Here is a 22,401-nt window from a genome sequence, read left to right on the forward strand (position 1 = left end):
AGTGCCCTTTGTTTTTTCACACGTTGTCGGTATCACGTCAAAATACTTGGTTAAAATTAAAGCTCATCAACGGTGTACTGAAATATTTCTTTCTTTGCGCAACTTTCTTTGCAAAAACTCAAGAAAAACATGCTCTATCACCACAATATTTTGCACATGTTTAGTTCATGTCACCTACATTATTTCATAAAATAACGACTTCTTGATCAGAGGCCATCTTGGGTATGTAAATAAGGGTCAAAGGTCATAACTGTTTCATCTTATATCTTGGTGAATACCTGTCCTATCTTTCCCATATTTTGCACATTTATAGACGATGTCGCAAGAATCATTTCACAAATTAACCACTTTTTCCTCAGGTGCCATCTTGGGAGTGTAAAGGTGGGTCAAAGGTCATATGTATTTGTTGCTGTATCTTCGTTATCTAGTGTATACAGAATTTAGTACCAAGGATGGCAGATATGACTCCCTTTTCTAACGAGAATCCAAACATCACACGGCCAATGTCTCTAAACACAGATGAAACCTGTATGGTCATGCGTATTGCGATCAGGACTCGAATCATTGAAAAAAAAAATCGGATCACCTTAATTTGTCAGTAATGACAAATTACAATCTCTAGTTATTCATTATCTTTTTAAGTCATTATCAAACATTTCGCTCCACATTACTGACATTAATCATTAGAATAAAATATAATTGGTGACATACAACAAAAACAACAATGCAACAGATCTTAACACAAGACATTACAATGGAGTACAAGCCACACTTCAGTATTACAGAGACATCAAGATTATGCACATGCTTGGTTCGACTGATCTTCATACATTCACTTTAAAAAAAAGTGATTAGGTAAAGATATTCTCCAGTGAAATGTGTCGTTTATGTGCTCCCTGAGCACATAATATATTCATTGTGATAAGGTCAGTGCCTTTCCTGGACTGACCAGGATGTGTGGTCTGGCTTGGACAGCCCTCAAATTATCTCGTCCATGACTCTCATTGGTCTCATCACATGACTCTCATTGGTCTCATCAGAACAAGGAAGGAGAGGAAGGAGAGGGACAAGGAAGAAAGAATTACATTACAGGATGTCACAGGAAGAAAAACAAGAGACCCGGAGGTCTAGCACTCACCTGAGTATCGCAAGTTCACCTTTCACGCAGTCACTTATCTAAATTACATACAGCTCTACTAAAATTTGACCAGGCGTTCTCAAGTAGAAGATGAAAATGTACAATTAGGGTCCAAATTTGGACCCCCTCCCCCCAATCATAGTATCAACTTAGCTCTATCACTTCTGGTCCTAGAGGAGAAGATTTTTAAAGATTCCCTAATTTTTTTAGAGACACTTCCCGCTCAAAGAGTATTACATCAGGGGAAAAAAACAGATCCCCACCCCCCGGGTGGGGCATGGTGCCCATTTTAACAAACTGATACAAAGTTTGGTGAAAATCCATTGTGAGGTTTTCAAGAAGATATAAATGTACAATTTAGGCCCCAATGCGGACCTGCCCACCCCCCCCCCCTCCCCCAGGCCCCCATGGGGGCACCCCTGGATCTGCTATGAACCAACTTGAAACTACAGTCATTAATGTACTAACCCATAGTATCAACTTAGCTCTATCACTTCTGATTCTTGAGAAGATTTTTAAAGATTCCTTAATTTTGGGAGGTTTGGGCCCTTTGGGGGCCCTCTACGTAGTACAAGGTACCCATTTGAACAAATTAAGATCCTATCCCCCTAGGGATGCTACCTGCAAAGTTTGGTGAAAATCGGTCATGGGGTTCTCAAGAAGAGAATAAAAATGTACAATTTAGGCCCCATTAGGACCCCTCCTCAACCCCCTCCCTGGGTCCCAAAGGGGACACCCCTGAATTGGCCATGAACAAACTTGAAATAAAGTCATCATGGTACTAAGTCCTAGTATTAACTTAGCTCTACCACTTCTGGTTCTACAGAAGAAGATTTTTTAAGATTCCTTAATTTTGGGGGGTTTGTGCCCCTTGACGGACGCCTGACAAAGAACGGTCGCAATAGCTCACTTGAGCCTTTGGCTTAGGTGAGCTAAAAAAGCTTTGGAAGCATATATACGGATAGATCAAGTGATAGATAGATAGATAGATAGATACAGTGTAGATAAATAGATTGATTGATAGATAGATATATAGACAGACAGACAGACAGACAGATATATTGATTAAATGATTGATAGAGAGATAGATAGACAGACAGACAGACAGACAGATAGATACGGATGTAGATAGATAGATTGATAGATTGACTGATAGATAGATAGATAGACAAACAGACAGACAGACAGACAGACAGATAGATAGTGACACGACATTTGCTTCCGAGACAATTGCTCTGGTTTTATTTTTTTCAAAGACTTAGGGTTAGAGTTAAGGGTTGTGACAGGGTTTTAGCTTTAGTTTGATGTGAGGATTGTGAATTGGAGTTAGGACTACGTTTGCAGGTAGAATTTATGTAATATAATTGGCTTGGCGTGCAAATATTTCATGGGAGAAATTGTTGCGGGAGCAAATGTCATGGAACCAGATAGATAGATAGAAAGCTAGAACAATAGATGTTCATGAAGACAGAAAGAAAGAAAGATAGAAACATAGATAGGTAGACAGACAGAATTAAATAAGTGAAAAGAAAGAAACACAGCTAATTGATGGATACATACATGTATACATACATACATACATGTATATACCTACATAGAGATAGATGGGTAGAGAGATAGATAGATTGACTGATTGATAGACAGATAGATCAAAAGATAGATAGACAGAAAGATGGCTTGATGAATCTGTCTCACCTGAGGAATATATTTGATGAGGGTAATAGCCAACTTGATGTAGGAGAAGAAGTAGATGTACTCCAGCCATGTGATGACCTGAGCCTTGGATGCAGCAGCAATGATGAGGGTGATGAGAGCAAAGGCCCACATAGCAGCCAAGATAACTCGACAGATGATGGAGATTCTTTGATTCCCTCTCTGATGGATACATGACATGAGAAAGGAGGTATTGTTACCTTCATCACAACTCTAGTTAAATTTCCTCATCATAGCAGGTGTCGTCAAGACTTTTGTAAATGTTTGCAGTAATAAACCAAATTTGCAAAATCTTGCATCTTGATGAGAAATGGCTCAAGCAAATCCAGGGCCCTGTTTTCTGAAGAGTTATAATTGATTATATAGTTGATTTCTATCATAAATCCATGACAACCTGTGTGCTAAGGAAATTTATAATTGATTATATCTTTTGATAAAATGGTGCCCAGGACTAAAATCTTATGTACGAGACTAATCCATTCATTGTCAATGTTCTCAATGGTGTTGATGAAATATTCACCTGATAAAACAATTAAGATAAAAGATAATTTCTGTCTCACAGAATAATACACAGGTAGTTAGAGCAACAAGTTAAGATATCTTTTAATACCAAATGCAATATGTGGATGTAAAATCTTGTGAAAATCTGAAGAGTTCACATGAGAAGGTAATCATTTGTAACTGTGCAAGACAATAAATGGTATAAATCAGGTAACAATGGACAAAATGAAAGAACATTGCAAGTGCACCATTAAATCTCTACGTATATGAGCCTCAGCCCAGTAAGACAAGATAGTCTAGCAGCCAGAAAGGTCCCCATGCACCCCCCTAAAACAAAATTCTACGATATGTTCGAAGATCGTCAGAACCTGTATTTTCCGAATCGGTTGTCGCCAGTGGAAAAAAAGGTTGCGCGCGCGTCTAATTTGCATATTTCTAAGATGGGCGCCGCCCGTTGCTAGGAGACGGATTATTTTTGAATAACTTTAGTTAGGAATAACAAATTACCATAAAAATGGTATCATTTTGAAGAGAATTAAATTTCCTACAAGCTGATACCCCATTTGATGGGATAAATAGATGTTGTCATGAAATATTAAGGAAGGAATTATGTTTTTTAGCATTTTTCTAAAAAGATCCGGAATTTGGTTATAATGTTCTTTTCCATACATTTAATATGCATTTACAAATAACATTTGAATTTTCCTATAATTATCCCCCAAACATAGCTATTATCATGTGAAAACGGCTTTCCAATACATCAATTCCTTTAAAAGTTACACGACATTAAAGGGGATATGGTTCAATAGGTTTTACAGCAATATCTAAGGTTATAATGTCTCCGCGCACAATTGCGTAGGTTCTGTATGTGGGGTTTGTTGTAGATCACTGCTATCTATTGATCAAATCTTATCGAAATCGGCGAAGAAAGAAAGAAAAAATTACACTTTCTATTCCTTATATGAAATAAAAATGTTTTTTTTCTATTCTGTGTTACCAAACTCAATCCATTCAGCTTCACACATGAACAGTTTCTTGTCTTTTGGATTCCCTCCAAGAACGTGAAATTAATCACAACTTATCTGATATTTAAAAGTTAAAGAAAAAACATTTACGTGACAGTTTCCTCTTATTGGAAGATTAAAGTGAAAAAAAAGAAGAATCTTATGCTGAAAGCCCTATTAAAGAAATAAAGAACTTGTTAAATGGCCTTTCAGAGCTTAAAATGAAACATGGCTATCTTATTTTTTCATAACAAAATGAAGGGAAGTATCTGTGTAGTTCATGTCGGCCCATACTGGGTTACATCATTAAATTCTTCAGAAATGGTCCCCGTGCACCCCCCCCCCCCAAAAAAAAAATCTACGATAGGTCAAAGGTCAAAGATCAAGTGAAATACATGCTCTCCTATTCATCCAATTAAACCTAGGTCAAGGAAGGTGACCATTCAACACATTTGTGACAAACATGCCATTATAATATTTTGCCAATTTTGTGAAAATGTAATCACACATTGTCCACATGTACTATAGACCTATTAGGAGAATCATGCATTATGGCGGAGGCATACCAGTTTAATATTACAACGAAGATTACGACTATTATTAGCAGTTGGTAATTAAGTGGTGTACGAAGACTAACTCAAACAATACATCATTATATGAGTGGCTATAATGTACAATTGATAAAAACCCACTAAATCTGTTTTTTTTTTTCAGGTTATACAGTGCGTATCAAAAAAGGTAATCAAACTTTGGCGGGCTACTACTTTACAATTGTCAGCTATGGAGAGCTCAATGTTTTGATTCTAATGATATCACAAACCATCGAAAGCTATGCTGCTGGCTGAAAGCAATAACAAATTTACTTCTTGTATATTATAGAAAGAATGGCCACGCGAAAGTAACAAGATTAAGCTCCGTTACTGGGAATTTAAAAACAATAATGACATTGTTTGCATTCCTGTTGTGTGTTGGTTGTTGGCGTGTTTCCTTTCAAAGAGTGAAAGTAGTAGTAGGTTAATAGATGTCGGCGTTAAAGCTTGTACAATATAACAATATTGGTCACAGTTTATTATTCCGAAGGTTCATTTTTTTTTTCCCAAAGGTTCGTTATTCCGGAGGTTCGTCATGATATAGATAAACGGACCCAAATTAGTTATTGCTGAAAGCAATAACAATTTACTTCTTGTATATTATAGAAAGAAAGGCCACGCGAAAGTAACAAGATTAAATGCCCTGTTACTGGGAATTTGAAAACGATAATGACATTGTTTCCATTCAAAATTCAAAATGGTCACCTTCCTTGACCTAGGTCTAATTGGATGAATAGGAGAGCATGTATTTGGGGATTTTAGGACTTTAACTTGACTTTGGCCCTTACATAAGTTTATGCATTAAGTAATTTTCAAGGTATGGAGAAAAAGCGCATTTTTGTATTGTGTAGAAAATTGTTACCATTTTCATCTGGCCTTTGACCCTAAAATTCATAAGAGAATCACTGTCAGGCAGAACATGCATAAATATGTACTAAGTTTCAAGATGCCATGAGCCACTTCCGAGACATGGAGGAAGAAGCAAGTTCAGCACTTTCTCTTGATCTTTGATCTTTGACCTTTTTGGCAAAAAAAAAAAAAGAAATTGCCAGAAAATCTCTATTTTGGGTTATACATGCATACACCAAGTTTTAAAAAAAAGTCCTGCTGGCATTGCATAAATATGAGGGAAATAGTAAAATTTTGAAGTGTTGCCCTTGACCTTTGACCCCATGAACCCCAAATTCCTAGATAATCACTTCCAGTCAGTACATGCATAATATATACTATGTTCCATGAAGATACCTTGAACAATATCCAAGATACAGAGAAAAAAAGTAAAATTTTAACATTTTCACTTGACCTTTTCACATTTGACCTTAACCTTATCACCCCAAACTTTTACCAGTGAATTTTAATTAGGTAATACCTGTATACACTAAGTTTCAAGAAAATATCTTTAGGCATTGCAGAGATATGAGGGAAATAGTGAAATTTTAAGCATTTGACCTCGACCTTTTGACTTTTGACCTTGAGCATGTGCACCCAAAAGTTGATAGGCAGAATTTCACCCCCAATACACATACATGCCAAATTTCAGGTTTTTTTTTTTTTTTTTTTTTTTTTTTTTGTTACGCTGTCCGCAAAATTCATTACGGACGGAGAGAAGGACGGACGGAAGGACGGACAACCCGAAAACATAATGCCTCCGGCACCACTTCTTGGCGGAGGCATACAAAAGAATCTAGATTACATAGGTGAAGTAATCTTTGAAGATATGTAAATATTGATATGTACGGTATTGAAACTGTCGTGTTGATTATCCTTATGGTACTTATTCACTAAGCTGGGTCCACTTTCTCGATTTGCCCGAAATCGTGGTCTTACTCGGGGACTAATCGTGCTGATCATCAGATAATCAAATCTTGATATCAGTCAAAGACATTGTGTTGATCGTAGTAATTTTTCGAACAGTCCAATAATTCTTCTACGATCAACACGATTACCACCATAGACCTCAAGATGTGATAAGCCATGATAAGATCACCACGGTCACTCGTAGACTAAGAAGCATATCGAGCATATCGAGACTCGCGACAATGGCAACCTAGTGAAAGTGTTTAACGTGCAATGTCAATAATCTTTTGGGTATCGATAATGCACATTTATAGTTACTCTATCTAAAAAGGACCGGCGGACGAGTAGGGCATGGATATCTGAAAACATTGGATGGTGTATTTAATTCATGCATGAGTTAAAATGTTATTCCAGTGGAACTTACATGCGCTCTAAAAGTGGATTGCACGTCAGATGTGCCTATAGCAGATACACTTCAAATCATTTTAGCAACTAATTTCTGTGGAAAACATGAAAATATTGTATTCGTTGTGGTTAAACATTTACACTCTGAATATGTCTAATGTTTAAAGGGGAAGGCTAGTAACTGATCAGTGGGAATCAGTGGAAATGCTGGGAGATGATTGTTTCAATCCTTATGGGATTCATTCAAGAGTTCATTGTATATCTATTGTTGTGTGAAAATGACTGGCTTCAGAATGGTCTCATATTCAAGTAATGTGCAGTTTAATGCTTCCAGGTCAGCGTCCCTGGTCAGTGACGGAGCATTAATCTGCACATTACTTGAATATGAGACCGTTCTGAAGCAAATCATTTTCACACAACAATAGACATACAATGAACTCTTGAATGAATCCCATAAGGATTGGAACAATCATCTCCCAGCATTTCCACTGATTCCCACTGATCAGTTACTAGCCTTCCCCTTTAACACATTAGTCATACACATACATCCTTGAACACAAACACACACAACACAAAAGTATACAAACCTGCATAAATATAAACGTGATATATATATATATATATATATATATATATATATATATATATATATATATATATATTTATATATAGATATAGATATATTATACATACATAGTTATAGTATATACATGCACACATACATACATACACGCAAGCATAGTTAATGTTCCCTCAGACATTTCCCTCATGTTTTATAGATCCATGCATTAAGGTCTACTTAACCATAACATTTTTTTTTCTCTCTCTCTCTCATTTTTGTATAATATTGATTATTAGTCACTCCTAACGGATTTAACAACCAAGTTTACATTGTATTGCATTTAAATCAACCCATGTAATAAAGTTAAGTGCATGAAATCATTTTTTATTAAAAAAAAAAAAACCCACAGAATTTGAAAGCGACTGGTTTTGACTTGCAACTATTCGTTTTTATCAATGCCATTCCTTGGTATTTGTAATCTATCTATTAGTTTCTTGGCAATAATAAACGTATGAGCAATATGTTTAAAAACCATCAGGCGAACCACCAAAGAATGAGAACACATATGTGCGATCTTATCTTAAAAAAATAAATTGATTTCATGCTAGAGCATGGTGAGAAATATTTCGCTTGTGCGGTATACATGTAACTCTTATTTCGACATCTAAATAAAGCATTCGAGTTTGATGTTCCATGAATGCATTAATGGCGTATTGAATAAATTCACGAAATTCATGACTGAGCTCATTTCCCCTGCATGAATGCCTGTGTGCGATACTGGAGGTGTGAGTATGTGTGTGAAGATGATCAGAAGAATGAGAGTTGATGAAGAGAAGTTTGATTAATATCGATATGTTGGAAACCCCTATCCAGGTAAGCCCGTTTCGGCCGTCGTGAAATTACACCTCTCGTAAGGCCTTCATTCTATTTGATGAAAAAAGACGTAAACTAAAAGTGAAGCTGAGTAGATCAAAGGTGATAGCGAATAAAAAATTTAATTTGTTTTCATATTCTACAAGATTTAATGATATTTAATCAATAATTTGGATGTAAGAAGTGATAGGGTCTCATACTTGCAATGATTATTATAGTATTACACGCGTTACGCAAGTGCGGAAGTCGACATTACCCTTAAATTTCTGTATAACCGTATTGAACCTTTTCCCTTTAATGTCGTGTAACTTTTTAAGAAATTGGTGTATTTAATAGCCGCTTTCACAGAATAATACTTATTTATGGGGTTTAACTTAAGGAAAATTCCGATGTTATTTGTAAACAGAAATTAAATGTATGGAAAAAACATTACTGAAATCTGTATTTCTTGGGAAAAATGTATAAAAAAAATCCTTCCTTCCTTAGTATTTCATAACAACAACTATTTATTACATAAAACGGGGTATTAACTTGTAGGAAATCTAATTCTCTTTAATATGATACAATTTTTATGGTAATTTGATATTCTTAACTAAAGTTATTCAAAAATAATCCATATCATAGCAACGGGCGGCGGCCATCTTAGAAGTATGCAAATTAGACGCATGTGCAACCCTTTTTTCCGCTGGCGACAAGCAGATTCGCAAAATACAGGTTCTGACGATCTTCGAACACATCGTAGATTTTTTTTTTTGGGGGGGGGGGGGGGTGCACGGGGACCATTTCTGAAGAATAGTAACCCAGTATGGGCCGACATGAACTACACAGATACTTCCCTTCATTTTGTTATGAAAAAATAAGATAGCCATGTTTCATTTTAAGCTCTGAAAGGCCATTTAACAAGTTCTTTATTTCTTAGGGCTTTTAGCATAAGATTCTTCTTTTTTTTTTCACTTTAATCTTCCAATAAGAGGAAACTGTCACGTCAAATTTTTTTCTTTAACTTTTTAATATCAGATAAGTTGTGATTTTGGAGGGAATCCAAAAGACAAGAAACTGTTCATATGGGAAGCTGAATGGATTGAGTTTGGTAACACAGAATAGAAAAAAAAAAACATTTTTATTTCATAAAAGGAATAGAAAGTGTAATTTTTCTTTCTTTCTTCGCCGATTTTGATGAGATTTGATCAATAGATAGCAGTGATCTACAACAAACCCCACATACAGAACCTTACGCAATTTTGCGCGGAAACATTATAACCCTTAAATATTGCTGTAAAACCTATTGAACCTTATCCCCTTTAATGTCGTGTAACTTTTAAAGGAATTGGTGTATTGGAAAGCCGTTTTCACATGATAATAGCTATGTTTGGGGGATAATTTTAGGAAATTTCAAATGTTATTTGTAAATGCATATTAGATGTATGGAAAAGAACATTATAACCAAATTCCGTATCTTTTTAGAAAAATGCTAAAAAACATAATTCCTTCCTTAATATTTCATGACAACAACTATTTATCCCATCAAATGGGGTATCAGCTTGTAGGAAATTTAATTCTCTTCAAAATGATACCATTTTTATGGTAATTTGTTATTCCTAAATAAAGTTATTCAAAAATAATCTGTCTCCTAGCAACGGGCGGCGGCCATCTTAGAAATATGCAAATAAGACGCGCGCGCAACCTTTTTTTCCGCTGGCGACAACCGGATTCGGAAAATACAGGTTCTGACGATCTTCGAACATATCGTAGAATTTTGTTTTAGGGGGGTGCACGGGGACCCTTTCTGGCTGCTAGACTAAGACCTTTTAGTCCAGAATGTCAGGTTGACCCTGTGAACGTGACCTCCTTCTGATCCTCTCATCCTACATACTTCTATCTCACACTACCTGGAAGTACATCTCACTTGTACCACACACATAGGTGAAAGGTGAAGGGTCAAAAAGTAGTGATATCCACAAGGACCATGGGGTATCTTCTATGCTCACTGGTAAAATCATAGTACTTTATATACTAGTAGTCAGACAGGGATCACTACATACAGTAGCTACTCATATTTTTGATGCATTTCACTTTAATCATTGTAGTGACATTTCATTAATCAAAAATATAGAAGAACAAACTCAATTTAATGACATCAATTCACAATAGTTCATATACAAACAAGCATGCAATCACATTAAATACTTAACACCAATATGCAGTATGGGGATACATGCCACATCTGCCATGCTTTGAAAACCTTTGGTGTCACAATTCCAACATTCTACTTTGCGGTAGATGAGAGAGAATATAGAGTTAGGACACACCTTTAAATACTTCGCATATCATGGAAGCTTTAGGAAATATCTCACCTCGTAGATGAAACACTGGAAGATGGTAACGGCTGTGATGAAGAATGCATGGAGAGTAAAGATGACATCATTGAGTAGAACTGGGTTTACTCCATACGGGTTTTTAGCTTTGTAGGCATCCTGTGTAAAACACAAAGACAGACAGTGTGTCAGGAGATGTGTAATATATATTTCAGGATGTAATAGAGCTTTGCAGTCTTTACAGCATGCTTGATCAAATGATTGTGTCATTTTGAAGGAAGCTAAAGTTGACATAAGTACAAATAACTCAAATAAAGACATATATGTTGGGTTATTTGTACTTATCAGATATCACAACATTCAATGCACACAAACTGTAAAACCAAAAATATTTGCGGCTTGAAATTTTTGCGAATTGGAGCTGACTGCCTTCTTCGAGGCACAAAATTTTTGTGAATTGTCACTGGCAATAAAGTGCCAAGTGCAGTATGTTGGCGGATCCAGGAGGGGGCGCACCGGACCCCCTTTATTTTCTGTTAAAACAAAAAGAAATAAAAAGAAAAAATGAGGGCACATGCACCCCCCCCCCCCTAAATTTTGTAAAGGCGCTCCCCTTTTACGGAATTTCTGGATCCGCCTCTGAAGTGTAGAGAAGAATTTTCCTGTGCATTTTAATTTCACAAGTCTTGGCTCCTGAAATTCGCTAAAATTTTATGCACATAAAAATTTACGGTTTTACAGTACATTTCAATTGCTTACAATAACGTATCATGGTTATTGTGGAAGAAAATAAAAATTACAAACATCAGGACATTACATGTATGATTTCTAATCACATTGAAATAAAAGAGGGCAAATGTATGACATGTTACACATTCAGGAATATTGCTAATCCACTTGCCTGAAACTAACTTCTACCTGCTAGGGGCATTGCATACATATGTGCGCAATTTTTACTGTCCCAATGTAATAAGCTGCTGACATGTTTAGACTGCTGTATGCATGAACTGACTATGCCATGAAATGAACAGGGCAACAAAGTTTTAATTTGTCAGAATCTAATATTGTGTAGTCATGGTAGGTAGCCATACTTTTAATGGCACAGGAAGTAAACCGACAGCAAGTGGGTGCTAACTGCTTGTACGACCTTTTGCATCATTTGCCTTTTAAAAAACCCTTACCCTATCCTCTTTTCTCTTTTTTTTATTTTTATGAAAGGTTGACTTGGCACCATGCACTAGTCTTGGCTTAATAAAAACTGTCAGGTATAAAAATTTTAAAAACATTTATTTTTACCAAATCCTTGCTCTTTTGAAAACTGATGTGAAAAAAAGAAACAAAAGTCATGGACATGTAATCATGTATAATGTAAAAGAAAAAGAACAATGTCTCTATATTCTATCATAACTTCCTAAAATTTAAGGGATCTCATTATCACGCCTATCCTTTCCAATTCATACATGAAGCTATGAGCAATAAAATTTTGTCCAAATAAAAAGGGGGAAAAAGAGCATTGCAAAGCAGACTGCTACCATTAGTGGTAACAGGTGAATCACTCACAACATTTCCTCTACTCAGCATCAAGGACGTCATGTGACCCCGTCATGTGATACGGCTAGTATTGAACTATAACACATATACTCAAAGCTACTGTAAACTCAGAATCTATCAATAGGTGTGATATCAGTAACATATGAACTTCAAATCAATAAAACATTGCAGCCTCATTATAATCCATCAGAACCTCACATAATGTGGGAGTAAAGTACTTTGCTTTATAAGCCTAAAGATATATGAAATGATAAATCAAATTGCTTAAAGTTGCATGTCATGATTGTATTATACGCACCTTTAGTGGCTCAACCCAAAACATGCCGACATTAAAGACACCATAAGCAAAGAATCCCGTCAGGTTGTACGCCAGGAAATCAAAGTTCAATCCGACAACACTGCAAGATGGAGAAAGTAAGACATCAATTGGGCAAAAGGTAAACCTTATTCCAGTTTGATTAACACAATGGCCAGGAGCAATATCTCCCTCTCATACCATGGGCCTTCAACGAATACATTTTACAATCATATCATACCTTCCTGCCTGCTCCAGTGGTGGCAAGGATTGGGTGGTCACACAAATTACACCCCTTTTCTATCAGGGTGTTCAGATGCAAAAAATATATACTAGAATAGTATAGTTATACCAAAACGGCATAGCTATACGATGAATTTATTCGTCTGAACGCTGACTAATGAAACAATGTATAATGAAACGATGTACAACCAAACGACGGTCAGAGCATCGTTTCGAACTACAGTGTAGAACTCGATAATGAATTAGCATTCCTTCATGTCCATTGTGCGTCTGAACGTATGGTGACCAAAGAACGGTATAACTGGGCGGAGCTTAATGGGAGCACACACGAAAGGTGACCCTACAATGTATACCTGTCACTCATAACTATAACAACATGTGCAGTGAGAAACTGTGCATCGTTATGACGTTTTCCAGAACAGTCGAGATTAGCGTCTGAATGGTCAGTCGGCTATACAATGATTCTTTACACGTGGTTTCACTATCAAGTTTTAGTATAAACTGGCTTGCGTCTGAACAGGGGGTATGTGTCTTACCATCCACCTGCCAGGTAGCCATCACCAATTCTGGACTCACACTCTCAATGTAACCATGGACTATCCATCACTTGCAATCTGTTTAAATGTTATCTGTCTTTAAAGTTTTTGTGCCACCACTGCTATATGAGAAAACTATAATTTGTGATGTCAAGTGTAATAATGTAATTAATAAACATATATACTTATAAATATTAATGGGCCGTGACGCGAGAAAAGGGCCCTTAGAGCCGCTGCGCGCAAACGCCACAAAACGGCGCGGAAGTTTGACAAAGCAATACGCGCAAAAAGAGATCAACAAGCTAACCGTGCGCACATGCATAGACGCATCAAAAAGTGACAGGATTTAGACAAAACATATTTTTTCAATGTCGTAATTGGGGCATTTAGGACTGGAATTTTAGAAAAAGGTCTGTATATCGAAATTCCTCAGAGTTCCTTCTACAATGTGGAGGTGAAAAATCATTTTCTGTATTTAATACCCTAAGGGCCCTTTTCTCGCGTCACGGCCCATATATATATATATATATATATATAGAGAGAGAGAGAGAGAGAGAGAGAGAGAGAGAGAGAATTCCACATAATTTCATTTTTCATGAATTCTATATGGACTATTGTACATGTATATATTTTGATATGGACTCTTTTTTGATGTGTCCCTTTGAAGACATCATACAACCTTTTTTGGCTAATTTCAACCAAGTGAGCTGCACTGCACCATGTCATGACCTACTGTTTGGCATAAGCCATCAGCAGTAAGATTAGAAGCCAGCTGCATGCTGCACCTCAAGCATGCACTCAGTACATGTATGTTTCCCTCAGATACATGCAGTTTGAACTCCCTCATTTGTTGGCCCTATTTACCAATGATAATCCTTCCAACAACAAAAAAGTACAATGTATCTGTGATCCACACATTTTCAGGATCACTACCAAAATGTAATCATCTGTTTCTTGTATCATTATCAACTTTTCCTGTAAGCTTTATCCAAATCCATTCACAACTTTTTGAGTAATTTTGCAAACAGACAGACAAACAAACAAACAGCAAACAAATGCTGACATACACAAATGCTGACCTAAACATAACCTTCTTGTCAGAGGTAACTATTAAAACTATTTCATAGTAAGAATCATATCATTTGTCTACCCCTTCAGCATTTATAGTATATGATCATCTGAAAGTGGAACAATCTGACTGTATTCATCAGACTTAAACTATGCTAAAATCTTCCAGGGAATTTTCAATAGCCAATATGACTGCAATTTCAGCCTGAAAGTATCTAGACATTTTAACAGCATCATTTGTGAGCAATTGATGACAGAATAATTTGATCAGAAACAATATGAAACTCATCCTATTGCAATTAAACTGTCACACAGGAAGAGGGAAACAATAGGACACTCTTGTAATAAGGAGGTTGTTGGTTTGAATCCAACCTGCCCATGATTCTTAGCATGTGTACATATATGTAGAACAATTATTGCAGAGTAATACATGTTGTACTTGGAATTGTAATGTTTGTATTAGTATATGTTATAATTTGTTTTATGAAGCACATTGAAATTCTATTCAAGTCTAAAATGCGTTATATGAAAACTTGATAAATAATAATAATAATAATAACAATCAATTTAATTATTATTATTATTATTATTATTATTATTATTATTATTATTATTATTATTATCATTATTATTATCATCATAATCATTATAGTAATAATAATAATAATAATAACAAGGAAAAGTAGAAATTACGCGGTGCATAATATATGTCCCCGCCGGAAGTAGCATTTTGTAACAAAATGTGCAATATACGTAAAAAATCAAGGTCAAAGGTCAAAGAAGTAAAAGGTCAAAATTCTGTGTAGAAGTTTTGAAGCCCTCACCTAGTGCCATCACATAAAGCAAATGGAATCGAAATTGGGTTAGAAATGGTGGAGTAGCATTTTGTAGCCAATGTACAATATAGGTTAAAAATCAAGGTCAAAGGTCAAAGAAGACAAAGGTCAAAATTCTGTGTAGAAGTTTTGAAGCCCTCACCTAGTGCCATCACATAAAGCAAACGGAATCGAAATCGGGTTAGAAATGGCGAAGGAGTAGCATTTTGTAGCAAAATACACAATATAGGTCAAAAATCAAGGTCAAAGGTCAAAGAAGTCAAAGGTCAAAATTCTGTGTAGAAGTTTTGAAGCCCTCAACTAGTGCCATCATATAAAGCAAACGGAATCGAAATTGGGTTAGAAATGGCGAAGGAGTAGCATTTTGTAGCAAAATGTACAATATAGGTCAAAGGTCAAGGTCAAAGGTCACAACTGAAATTCTGTGTAGAGGTTTTAAAGCTCCCACGTAGTGCTATCATATAAAGCAAACAGAATCAAAATTGGCTCATAAATGACAGAGAAGTAGCAAATTGAACATTTTGATCACACACGGACGCACACACGGACGCACGGACAGACGCACGGACGGACGGACGCACGGACGGATGCACAGACACACACACGTACGGAGCCCGTTTCATAGTCCCCTGCTCGAACTCGTTCGGCGGGGACAATAATAATAATAATAATAATTATTATTATTATTATTATTATTATTATTATTATTATTATTATTATTATTATTATTATCATCATCATCATCATCAACATTATTATTATAATTATTATAATTATTATCATTATTATTATTATTATTATTATTATCATCATCATTATTGTTATTGTTATTATTATCAGTCTTACTATTAACAAATTGTGTAATGAGCATTTATTTTTGTCAATGTATGGAAATTTGTAAATCAATTGCAATTGAAACAACTAACTGAACTTGACAGAAGAATTATTAATTGGAATAAATATGGAATACTATGCTTCTACAAGGGATCAGAGCCATCACTAGTTATTGGTCAAAAGCTCGGTACTCTAGTGGATATGATGCCTGTCTAGCAATCAGGGGGGCATTTCATGAAGCATTTTGTCCGACAAAGTTGTTAGACAAATTTGCTCTCAGCCAATCAGATGTAAGGACTTCAGTAGCTTGTAACAGTTTGTCAGAAAAATATCCGACCAAAACGCTTCATGAAATGCCCCCCAGGACGGTCATTAGTTCAAGCTCTGCCCCAGTATGTATGTTCATGATCTTTTTCGTGGCTACTACTAAAACGCTGAATAATCAGTGTTTATCTGTACATTGATGAAGGGCAAGTTGTCAGTCAGCTGCAATGATTTTGATTTTTTTTTATGTACATCTAAACCAATGAGAGAGTTGTGAGGAAATGCCCTCATATCCTCTTCAATTTTTTATGTATTTGGTGAAAAGATGTAAAAATTAACATATGTAAAATTTTAAAATTCCACAACTTTCTCACTTTGTGTCCATTTTGATGGCAATTCTATCATTCTATTCACTTGATTTTACTCTACTTCAGACAACCTGAGCATGTATGGTGTGGAATTGCACTGTAACTACACACTGTAGGGATTTTCAGTCAAATTTCAAGTACCCAAGTAACATCTGTTCACTTTGAGTACCAGACATCAGAACTTATCTATACGTTTATATTAGTAGTTCTGTTAGTTTTCTTCATTTACTTCACTTATTAACTTGAATTATGTTTTAATCTAATGTTGTTGAGAAATTATGTAAATGTTATAGCACCCTGACTGACAAATTGTCAGAAAGTGCGCATCAGAAAATTTATCATTATTATGATGATTATGACTGGCCAGGACTAGAACTGAAAGTATGCTGTGTGTAGCTGGACCTCGCAAAAGATTTCAGGATAACACGGCCCCAGAGGACCAGTGCTTTCTGATGACAATGTCACTGGTGGTCTAATGATACTTTGAAATAATCAGCATGCAGAATGGTTGTGTTTCACTTGTTAGAGCCAATTTTCCCATGGCATAAGGACAGTGATCGATGGCCGATTTACAGAGGTGGAATTTGGAACACAGTTTTCACGCACTCACTAGCAAAGACCAATATCCCACTGTTCCATGATCATTTGTTAAAAACAGGAACCTGGGGTGCCTAAGCCACCTTATGACATCTTCTGATGACTTCCAGGATGACACATGTGTACAAGGTAGTTTTTAAAATAATTGCTGAAATACACTACATGAGAGACAGGCAAATATCATATTCATCCTGAAAAATTCTACACTCATTAAGTACAGAAAAACATGTTCCTAGTCTGCACCTGATAACCCCATATAAAGGTCAAGCCATAACTCATTCTCTGTAATATGACTGCAGCACATAAGTGAGTCTAGATATGGAGTAACATGAGATACATGTACATATGTTTATGACATGCAGCTGTGTTTGAAATGGCTCACATGATACAAGGCGAAACGCAAACATCCACCCAAGGCAATAGACTGTCACCTATATTCTATTTGATAAGTATAACCCCTCCCACTAGTCCCACCATCATACAAACAGTATCAATTACAAATCAAGTTCTGCACAGGTCTTAACTTGAGAAATTCTTGCCAAAGTTTGTTACCTGCCAGCAACCAAAGTCATCCTAAAGGTACAGCCAGACAATCGGCAAACTATCATTTTACACACACACACACAAAATACACATATACTCTTTACTTTTTACTGACATATGTCATGGGTAATATCATGTCTCCTGTCTTTTAAAGGAGGTAAGCTATGGGTTTTTTTTTTTTTCATTACGTTAGAAAAATCAAAACATCTGGAATTTTCTTTAGAAGAATATTGTCTTTGTTCTGTTGTCATGTCATGACATTGCAAACTGTTATTGCCTGTCCATCTACTGTAGCAGAGATGACTCACAGATTTGTCCAAAAACTAATCACTTTAGAACTGATCATTTGATTTTTCCTTAAAGGGATCGTATAGTTTTGGCTGAGACTTAATTTCAGGTTTCTAACATTTTTTAGTAAGACAATGAGAAACCTCTTATGAAATATGAAAGAGCATGTAATTCTATGAGGAATTCAACATTAACTTGATGAAAATTGATTTTGAAATGGCTGAGATATCCAAAAGAGAGCGATTCTAATAAGGCGTGGGACCCACACTTTATTACGATCACTTTGTTTTACTTTGTTTTTGGATGTTTCAGTCATTCAAAAACCGATTTTCATCAAATAAACTTTTAATTCCTCTTAAAATGGTATGCTCTGTACTATATCATCAGTGTTTTCTTGGTATCTCGGAAAAAGTTAAAAGCCCAATTCTCATCTCCACCAATACTGTACCATCCCTTTAAATTTCACCAATGTATTCTAATGAATCAATGTTTCTGCATTCACTAAATTTACATACCATGCTTGGGATAAATTCCCCTTTAAAGAGACAAAACTGTAGCTTAGAAATCAAAGGAGATGTTTCGGTGTTTACTCGAGAGCAGATCTCGACTGGACACATAATATAATGTTAGGTGTAAAGTTTTATGGTTGTGACTAGTTGTGACATTTGACACTGAAGACGATTTTACAAATTAGGGATATCAACAGCACTCTGCACAACTATGTCCAGTACTTAACCATATGGTAGTGCATAAACCAATGTGATTATGATGGGACAATTACTTATAAATCATGTTGCTGTATCAAGATTTCTGTCTTTAAACACTAACTGTTCAAACTTGGGGAAAATCATGGCGGGGTAATGACTTTTATGCCACATGATGGTGTAAAAAGTATTTTAGGAAAATGATGCCTCTCTGGAACAATGCAAACAAAACTAACAAACAGAATTTAATAAAAAAAAAAAAATACCTTAAAAGTTTAAGCAGTAAAACATACCAGCTCTATGGTCAATCAATGAGTATTATAAATGAAAGCACATTATTTTGATGGGAATGATGATGGTGCCCACAGTTGAAAATGTTTGAATGGTAACAATTTTGTTATGTAAAACTTTGCTTGTATCTACACTTTAATGATGATCACAGAGAAAATGAAGTCTTAGATGTTGAATGTGCATGTATTGGAGATGCAATTTTTTCTTCTTTTTTTTCTGAAATGGCTGAAAGGTCATCGTGAGCTCTACCCCATAAAACACGATTTGGAGATCAATCCGTACACAACTGTGTTGCTCATCATTCTGGAGAATTGTCACTGGAAAGAACCTCCAGACCGTCCTGTAAATTATGCAATTCAAATTACCCTCTCAATGATTCTAATTTGTGCACACATGGCCAAAATAAATTAGAATGAAGAATCTTGTAACGCATCACTAGAATCATCAATCAAATGACAAACTCTCCACTTGTGTAAAACCAGTAAGGGAGAAAGTTTCTACTTTTCATGGACAAATATACACTTTCACTGCTTTCTTTGGATTGACAAAGAAGCTATACCTTGATCTAAACCATTTGGATGCAAACTAGCAAAACAATATTATTTTCAAGTGCTAATACAATGTGAATTGTGATATCTTTATTCATGACTTACATAAATTATATCTACTGTTCACTATCTTGCCATCCGTAATAGTACACTGATTTATTTCAGTATTTATTAACATGTGAGACAAATTTTGGGATAGTGGGTTGATTTCCCTTTAAATGTAGCACAGCTCCTGCTGAAAGAAAATCCCTCCAAGGGGTATCACCATTCATTTGGGAAGAGTCTTATACACAGTATAGTCCACAATGTACTTCACTCTTCAGTCACCCATTGGTTACCCAAGTTGAAATCATGTGGATCGAGCCATATCCCTCTTTATTTTTTGTTTAAACAAAAGAAATAAAAGAAAAAAATGGGGGGGGGGGGGGGTCGTGCGCAGGGTTCGAAATTGGCGATGGTCCGCTGGCCATTGGCCACCCAAAATCACGTCAGACTAGCTAAAAATTAAAAAATTCTGAAGTTACTAGTCCGTCTGGCTAGGCAAAATATTGCTTCAGTGTCAAAATTGATTCTAAGTAGTCCGCCTGGCTAGTTAAAAAAAAAAGTTAAGTGCGACCCCCGGTGCGCACTCCTTTAATTTTGTAAAGGCGCCTCCCCTTTACGGAATTCCTGGATCCAACCCTGTGAAATGGTTAATCATACTGAGGCATGAGAGTGTATTCATGTTTTTGAAAATCATGCTGTTATTATCAACATATCCCTGAACAGAAATCATCAAGCTAGTAAAGTGTTTCTGATATGGTTTCATCTATCTCTTCTGTCTACTAAAAAAATGGAGTATGGTTGACTCAGGCACTAACAGATTTTAACACTTCTTTGAGCATTTAGTAGTTGTCTTGTGGTAGATTTTTCTCAGCTTCATTGTCACACTAGTAGTGTCCTGACCATGTGGCTAAGGTTTCTAAACTGTAAACATTGTTATAGTGCCTCCAAGCATTCATGGTCAAGCCAGTGGTTCTGGGGAGGCTTTTAGGATTGGTGAAACACAATTCTAGCTAGTCCTCAGTCCCCACTAACATATCAGCTTGCTTGAAAAGACAGTATGTGGCACGTTTTTGCTGACACTGTTTTTGCGTCATTGAGTACTGGCCTTGGGTGAGGAGTGTGTGAAATAGCCCCTACTGGTATGCCATCAATGGGGGTTGGGGGAGAGGAAAGGTTCTGTGGCAGATTTGTTGGTTTCTAGTTGTTTGTGTACATGCAACCAATCACAGCACACTGTTGCAGACCAAATCAGTGAGATGTTTTCAGTCGATTAAAGAAACAGCGAACTTAATGAACACATAGACATAAAAGTGTAGTGAAGTGATTGTACATTCAGCGTTAACATAAAATTGAAGTACATCAAGGCTGAACAAGGAAAAGTAGAAATTACACGGTGCGTAATATATGTCCCCACCGGAAGTTTAAATCTTTGGACTGGCATCAATGAGTTTGTTGCAGCTAAAGATAGCATTTTGTAGCAAAATGTACAATAAGGTCAAAAATCAAGGTCAAAGGTCAAAGAAGTCAAAGGTCAAAATTCTGTGTAGAAGTTTTGAAGCCCTCACCTAGTGCCATCACATAGAACAAACAGAATCGAAATCGGGTTAGAAATGGCGAAGGAGTAGCATTTTGTAGCAAAATGTACAATACAGGTCAAAAATCAAGGTCAAAGAAGTCAAAGGTCAAAATTCTGTGTAGAAATTTTGAAGCCCTCACCTAGTGCCATCACATAAAGCAAACGGAATCAAAATCGGGTTGGAAATGGCGAAGGAGTAGCATTTTGTAGCAAAATGTACAATATAGGTCAAAAATCAAGGTCAAAGGTCAAAGAAGTCAGAGGTCAAAATTCTGTGTAGAAGTTTTGAAGCCCTCACCTAGTGCCATCACATAAAGCAAACGGAATCTAAATCGGGTTAGAAATGGCGAAGGAGTAGCATTTTGTAGCAAAATGTACAATATAGGTCAAAAATCAAGGTCAAAGGTCACAACTGAAATTCTGTGTAGAAGTTTCAAAGCTCCCATGTAGTGCTATCAGATACAGCAAACAGAATCAAAATTGGCTCATAAATGACAGAGAAGTAGCAAATTGAACATTTTGATCACACACGGACGCACACACACACGCACACACGGACACACACACGTACGGAGCCTGTTTCATAATCCCCTGCTCGAACTCATTCGGTGGGGACAAAAATGATTTGAACGTTTATTACAAAATAACCTTCATTACACAATTGGAAAGTCGGAATTGGAAAATTCAATTCAACTCAACTCTTGACATGAACTGTGTGTCTATATCTTGTAGTGTGTGTTTCTCACCTCTTTCTTGTCAAGTTTAGGATGACCTGAGGGTAGAAGGAGATTGACCAGGCCACAAAGTAGATCCAGCCAACCACGATAATGATGATAGACAATGCACTGCTGTGGACAATGCTCACCTCCACATATTTGTCAGTCAAGCTGGGTGGAAACAGGGAGGTGGGAAGAGA

General features: G+C 36.2%; 1 protein-coding gene across 1 annotated transcript in view; it reads right to left on the reverse strand.

Annotated features, from left to right (window-relative positions):
• Nucleotides 1-22,401, reverse strand: part of LOC140236964 (cystinosin-like) — a 32,579-nt gene that overhangs the window by 3,763 nt on the left and 6,415 nt on the right. The window contains exons 4-7 of the mRNA XM_072316910.1: nucleotides 22,232-22,372; nucleotides 12,748-12,847; nucleotides 10,938-11,057; nucleotides 2,834-3,013 (exon numbers count right to left, since the gene is read on the reverse strand). Of these exons, the coding sequence (XP_072173011.1) occupies nucleotides 2,834-3,013; nucleotides 10,938-11,057; nucleotides 12,748-12,847; nucleotides 22,232-22,372 (541 nt within the window). The remainder of the gene's footprint in view (nucleotides 1-2,833; nucleotides 3,014-10,937; nucleotides 11,058-12,747; nucleotides 12,848-22,231; nucleotides 22,373-22,401) is intronic.

This window comes from Diadema setosum, chromosome 13 (assembly GCF_964275005.1).
Source record: "Diadema setosum chromosome 13, eeDiaSeto1, whole genome shotgun sequence".
Lineage (NCBI taxonomy): Eukaryota > Metazoa > Echinodermata > Echinoidea > Diadematoida > Diadematidae > Diadema > Diadema setosum.